Here is a 6,915-nt window from a genome sequence, read left to right as displayed (position 1 = left end):
TGCCATGATACTTCTGACATTTCCATTTCAGTTGGTGGCCTGTCTCCCAGGATCCTTGTCAGGATATGAAATCTGTTTCACGGGAGAGTGCTCCTAAATCAATAAACTCCCCCTCATTCAACTTATTAATAGTATTCAGCTCCCCCTTGATTCAGCCTATACATTCTCTCCTGGCTCCTGTCAATACATACTGGCTACTTCTGCAGCATTTTGGAGATGGAGCCCTCCTCCTTCTCTTCCCAGGTTTGTTGCAACTTGGCTCTGTTTGTTGGTCTTGTGAGCCAAGATGAAGATGCAGCTTCCTTCAGTGCCTACGGGCAATGCCCAGAGACAGTGGCAGCTGTGAGCCATCAGAGGTCAACATCCCTAGCAGCTGGAGGAATGAGTGCCTTGATCCTGAGGGTCATGTGGGTGGTACTCCCAATGTCCATTACAGAGACAACTTTCAGCTCTACCTATGAGGCAGAGAGCAGAGATCAGGATCTAAGGTCCTAGAGTCAGAAAGACTCAGGTTTGAATTCTCTCTAGTTATGAGACTTTGGGTAAGTTGTTGAACTTTTTTGGAGGCAATTTATTCATCTCTAAAATGAAGATAAATAATAACTACCTGATAGATTATTGTGAGACAAATGAGACAAGGAATGTGAGTGCTTAGCATAGTGCCAGCTACATGCATGTCAGTTGTGTCCAACTCTTTGCGACCCCATGGACTGTAGCCCACCAGACTCCTCTGTCCACAGGATTTTCCAGGCAAAAATACTGGAGTGGGTTGCCATTTCCCCCTCCAAGGGATCTTCCTGACCCAGGGATAGAACCCTAGTCTCCTGAAGCTCTTACATTGGCAGGTGGGTTCTTTACCACTGAGCCACCTGGGAAGCCCTAGCATAATGCTGAGCATATAATAAAGATGTGCATGTCGCTGCTGCTACAATTGGTCAGAACTTTCCAAACCCTAAAAGGGCTGCCTTAGGGAGCAGACAATAAGGTACACCAACATGGAGGGTCTTTTAGTTGATGCTGGAGGGTGCTCCATAGAATGCTGTGGGCAAGGTTCTAGGGTATTTACAAAAGAGGACCTTTGGGGCCTATTCTGTCCCCAAGCTGCTTTGATTCTCTGCTCTGACTCTGCCTACCCTTAGTCCAAGAGAGGCTCTTAAAGAAGCATATTCACTTTCAGGCCACTAGGGGGCCATTTAGTTGCCTGCAATAGGAATACACTAATGGTTTCTTAATGGCTCAGGCACCGCGGAGATCAGGCTCAATTATATCTGAAAGCATTTTGAGTTCCTAGGGTAAAAGACACTGTGTAAATCCAGATAATAAATAGAGCTTATTGATGACAGGTTAAAGAAGCTGGCACTGTTTAGTTTGGAGAAGAATAGGGTGAGAGGATTTGAATAGGGGCTGCAAGTATATTTATTCTTCGGTATGGAAAAAAGTGACAGGCTGTTTTCCTACTCCACTGGGAGCCAAGCAAGAAGAAAGAAGTTTAATTTGCAACAGAAGAAACTGAGTGCATTCAAGGAAGCAGTTGGAAGGAGGCTTTGGGTTGGATGGACTCACGTGGAATCTTTACTAATAATTCACCTTGGTATAGCTGATAGGAACAGTCCTACCAGGAAGGTCAGAGAGTAAGGGAGAGAAGAGAGTTCAACATCCAGAGACAATCCAGGGGTTTCGACTTAACAGGTCATCCTGCATGATGGGCTCTGGCCACCGTGGGAGCAGAATGGGGAAGGAGTGGTTGTCTTTTCCCCATCAGCCTGCAGAAGGCAATAAGCACTCCACATGTTCAATGTCCTTAAAATTTCTCAGAAAATAAGTCCGGCTGGCCATTGCTAGTGGCAGACTCGCACCTGAGCTTCAGGAATCACCTGGCTATGGTGCTGCAGTTCCAGACACTCAACAGCACACTCAACTCTGGCAGCCACTTGACTTCTGTGCTGCTGAGGAGGCAGGGAAGCAGCGTTGAGGTGGGACTTCTTCGTAAGGGGGCATGGTGTCTTGAAACTAAGAAGCTGGAGAAATGGAAAAGATAAAGATGGTTCAGCTCCACAGAATCTGAAGCCAGAAGCCAGGAGGAAAGATTCACCCACAGAACCGCATGAGAACTGTCTTCTCCCCACCCGACCCCCGCCACTCCAAGGCAGTTCCCCCATACCCATTGAGATATCCAGGCGGTCCATAGACACAGCTCTGGGAACTAAGGAAGCAGAACTCAAGGAGGAGAGAACCAGAAATTTTAGAAAATCTCACAAACAGGCAATGCAGGCGGGGGCGGAGAGAAGACAAAAGAGAAGTGGCTACCGAGAGTCCGAGCTTAGAGAGGGGTCCTCAGCACCTAAAGGAGGGATGACAAGCCCCACATGGGAAGGGTGGCAAGGGAACACCGCCCAGGCTGAGACCTGAATTGGGTCAGAGGAGGGGAAAGCCCTGTAAGCCGCTCCACCGGTTCAGTGGAACCTCTTGAGTCCATGGATCAAGCCTAAACCCGGGAGCCAGAATCCCCCTAAAGCGGGATCTGGGACCTGTTGCAAACTTCAGGACTAAGGTGGGAGGAGAGTCTGGAGAACCAGCTCAGCACGTGTACTCTCCCGACTCCGGAATCTAAGAGGACAGAGAATCGGGAGAGCGCCTGAAGCCCAGGCGGGATGCGGCTGCAAGTGGGAGTGAGGGCTAGGAAAGGAACCGACCAGCTGCAACCTCAGTGCATTCTCCAGGTTCCTGGGCTGCCTACGCCAGACGTGGGCCAGGCTGCCTAGGAGTAAAGGGGTCTGAAAGACCCTCCCGGAGGGTACGTGGGACGGGGCGCGAGTCGAGAGCACCAACGTGAAATCACCCCCCGCCTCTGGAGGTAAACTGAGGCCTGGGAGCGGAAGCCGCTGCTGCTAAATAACCTGTCACTTCGGGCAGTCTGAACACAGAGGGGAGGCGCCAGAGTTGACAGCTCCGCGCTCCGACCGCCCCTCCCCGCCGGGCTCCCAGTTCACCACTCCGCCCTAAAAGACGCTGTTCCCCTTTTAAAGAAGCGCCGGAGGCTCCCACCCTCGCCGCGTCAGCCCGTGCGGGGCTGCGGCGACGTTGCCCTTTTAAGAGACAGCCTCTGTTAACCCTCTCTTAACAGGGCGTCCCGGCGGGGGGGGGGCTCCCGGCGCCCGCCAGCAGCCAGCCTCCTCCCCGCGCGGCACTTCCGGACCCCCGCCGTTGCCCTTTTAAGAGGCAGCCCCCAGCAGCGCTTTCCCCCGCCCCTTGTTGCCGGCGCGCGAGGCGGGGGAGCCCGGCTGGAGTGGAGAGCGCTGTCCGCGCGGCCACTGGAGACCGGGCGGCCGGCGGCCGGGCAGGCGGCGGCGGCGGCGGATGGGGACTTGGAGTCGGGCGACTGTGGCGGCTGTGGCTGTGGCAGCAGCGAGGAAGCAACTGACGGGCCGGCGGCGGCGGCGGCGCTGGCGACGGTGACTGGTCCAGGCCCCGGCGGCGGCTGCAGCGACGCAGTGGCGGGCTGCGGGCTGGCGGCGTGAGGAGCGGCTGCGGAGAGCCGAGCGGCCGGGAACCGAGGGCGCCGGGCCGCCCCTTGCCCAGTCCTTGCAGGCCGCCAGGCCCCCTCCAACCGGGGCCGTGGAGCACCGGGGCAAAGGCCGGGGCCCCCCCATGAAGGAGCGCGACGCGACCCCGGCCGAGCGGGGCAAGCCGGCCACCTACACCGGGGACAAGAAGGCGAAGATGGCGGCCAAGACCAACAAGAAGTGGGTCCGGCTCGCCACTGTGTTCGCCTACGTGCTCTCCGTGTCGCTGGCCGCCATCGTGCTCGCCGTCTACTACAGCCTCATCTGGCAGCCGGTGGGCGCCGGGACCTCGGGGGGAGCCGCCGGCCCGCCCCCCGGCGGCTCCAACGCCACCGGCCCGTCCGGGACTTCGGGGGCGGCGGCGGGGCCCAACAGCACGGGATTGTCCCGCCGCGAGGCGCCGCGCGACGCGCCCCCGCTGCAGGCGGCGCGGCCCGTGTCTCCGGAGCCCTCTGCCGACAGCCCCCAGGCCGGGCCGCTGGAGCAGCCGCGGGGGGCCGAGGAGGACGAGGAGGAAGCGGCGGCAGCGCCGGGGAGTCGTTGAACCCCTCGGTGGCAGGGGCGGCCGGAAACCATCCTCCCCAAGCCCGGAGGCAGGACTTTGCAGCAGGACCGGGCGGGGAGCCCGCGGAAGTGACCCCCACGGGAGTGAACGCCTCTCTTCCTCCGATGATCGCCGGCTCGCCCCAGGGGTGAGGGCCCTGCAGCTCATCTTCAGCCAAGGGACCACTATTCCCCGGGGGCTCCGGGTTTGGTCTTCCTACGGACGGTGCTGCGCCAGGGCCCTGAGCCATAAGGGGGGTGGGGGAGGGGTGGGGAGATCCCAGCACTGAACCCTTCTGCGCCGCTAGCTCTTATGTATCCTACGTGGAGGGGTGACTTGGGCTTTCCCCCAAGACTTAAAGAAAGGAGGGAGCTGTAGGGGCTCTTCTTTAATAAGCCGAAGCTCTTGCAAGGAGGCAGGCACGGAAAGTAGTGGAGCTCAGGTACGTCAACCTAGTTGCAGTGGCCACAGATGCATTTAATTTATAGATCCCTGTATATAGTTGTTGACATATGCACTAGAAGCTATAATTACATAGAACTACATGTATCCTCCCACACCCTGGGTAGCTACTGACTGATGGGGTTAAGCAAGGGCTATTTGCTGGCCCCCAAAGTGCAGCTAGCCAGAAGGGCATAAACACTTTTTCATTACCCACTTTTTTACCTTTTCCCCCTCCTATTTCAGAAAGAGGTTTATGACACAAAAGAGTATAATCGTTCTCAAACCTGTTGAAAGGACAATGGAAAACCTTTGAAGAAGTAGAAGCAGTTTGGGGAGGGTGAGGAATGTACCCGTCCCCTCCTCTTCCCACCCTAGTGCCCCCACCTAAGAGGCTTTCTATTCCAGCCCTAAGTATCTGGATACCCGCCAGGGAAGAAAGGAAGGGAAAGAGCAATGTCTCTGTGCTTCAACCCTTGGCCTTCTCACAGAGGTTAGGAAGAGCAAGCTTTTGTAAGTAGAATGGATCACAAATGTTTTATCTTTTTTTTTTTTTCCCTGTTCTTCAAGGTTAGGTCTTGTTCTGTAATCACCTTCACCTTCCCTCTTGCCCTGAGCCTGTGGTGACAGTGTAGCCCTGTGATTAGAATGAAATCTGTTGTAAATCCAGAGCTTTGAGCACATCCTCTGGTTTTGAGTTGTACTATGGAACTCGAAGGGCTGAAAGATGGGCTTCAAGCTCAGGATTGTGTTTTGATAGCCAGATAATAGACCACCCATGGAAAGTTAAACTGGCTAGTCTTTACCTCTCCTGATAAGCCCTACTTACACACAGCCTATACTTTCATTGAGATGAGAAGCAGTAGGTGAAATGACAGATTTGTAAAGCTAGCTCTGGGGCCACAAGAATTCTACATCCTCAATTTGGATTCCATTTCCTTCAGCCACTTGCTTTTAGGCAATTGAGTGTGGGTAGTGACAAGATATCAAACCCCTTCATGTTTCCTTTTTGGGAAATGAGGCACTTTAAAACAACGACAACAACTTATCCACCTGAGTCCTGAAACAATTTGTCTCTCCAGTTTTCTGGCCTATACTCCAGTTAGCTCTGATCCAGGTTTACAGGACCACAGCCTCGATTTCAGCCATGTCCTGCTGTGGGCAAGATAAAAGCAGCTGAGCTGTCATTGCCTAGGGGCAGGCTGGTAGCACCCCCAAGGTGTCTTGGCTGAAGGAGATTTCCGAGCACTTGACTTTGGTCATCAGGAAGCCTTTGAGACCTTTTTAAATTTTTGGTGAGGGCCTGGAGGAAGAAACATAGAATGCCACTTTATAACTTCAATAATAACCTGTAATTTGTATTTATTGTGTGAATTTTTAGTCCTATATTTTAATAATTTGTAAATCGATCTCTTATTCCAAGAATCCTTTGAACTGGCAGGAGAACATCTGGGAGTCCAGTCCCCTGTCCCCATTCTGACCCCTGCATTCTGGACTGTTGAATCCACTTTGGGATGGATCGGCGTCTAGAGAGACCACTTGTGGGTTCAGCTGTTGGCCTCCAGACTCTTAACACCTTCACTGGAATTGGGACATCAGCTCCAGCCCCAGCTGTGAGCGTGACCAGAGACATTATTTATAATTCAGCCATTTAAGATATACCTGTACTCAAAAAGTCCTGTATATTTTTTAAAAGTTTTATTTTTCAGGTGAACAAAAATACATTCTAAGAACTCTACGTCAGCCCGTGTAAGTTGATCGTTTCTCTTTTCATACTTCTTGGGGAAGGAGTTAGAGGTTGAAAGAGGCAGTGGTCTAAGGTGTGGTGGATGGGTGATGATAAATAAGTGTAGGAGGGAAAAGAAATTGCTCTAATGTTCTCTGTGCCTGATGGTTTGACCAAATTGATCAGTGAAGGGTGGCAGGAATCCTCTTAGTCCGGAAGCAATCTCGGGGTGGGAAGAACAGTGATATCTAGTTCAGCTACCTTTGGCTAACCTCACACTGGTTGGAAAAAGTTCTTTTAAAGGACTCTGAGCAGATGCCTAACTGAGGAAGCTAAGGGACCAGTAAGCGTGCATTTAAGAATTATTATAAACACTGAGCTGGCTGAGACCTAGAAGATCAGCTGCCTGATAGAATCGCTGTTCTCACCTTTAGACCATTGGCCCCTAGAAAGCTCAAGAAGCGCTAATATTGGGGGAGACAAATGGATGCATCTGCAGTGGTTGGTCAGAGCGTTGTCTACAACGGAGGAGGAGGAGGCGAGAGAGCCACAGGGCAGAGAGAAGGTGTGGGTTGCTTCAAAGGTGAGGCTTTTTCTTCCCTAGAGCAAACAATAAAAGACTTGTGGGTGAAAAGCACAAA

General features: G+C 53.1%; 1 protein-coding gene across 1 annotated transcript; it reads left to right on the top strand.

Moving 5' to 3' along the window:
• Positions 1-3,092: 3,092 nt before the first annotated feature.
• Positions 3,093-6,286, top strand: INAFM2 (InaF motif containing 2). The gene has a single exon (XM_070378240.1). The coding sequence runs from the start codon at positions 3,649-3,651 to the stop codon at positions 4,105-4,107; it is 459 nt and encodes a 152-aa protein (XP_070234341.1). The 5' UTR covers positions 3,093-3,648; the 3' UTR covers positions 4,108-6,286.
• Positions 6,287-6,915: the final 629 nt, after the last annotated feature.

Source organism: Bos mutus, chromosome 10 (genome assembly GCF_027580195.1).
Source record: "Bos mutus isolate GX-2022 chromosome 10, NWIPB_WYAK_1.1, whole genome shotgun sequence".
Lineage (NCBI taxonomy): Eukaryota > Metazoa > Chordata > Mammalia > Artiodactyla > Bovidae > Bos > Bos mutus.
This window is presented reverse-complemented; position numbering and strand designations above follow the sequence as displayed.

What these genes read in the sequence shown, in the direction of transcription:
- INAFM2 (XM_070378240.1), top strand. Translation starts at nt 3,649, where the DNA reads ATGAAGGAGCGCGACGCGACCCCGGCCGAGCGGGGCAAGCCGGCCACC.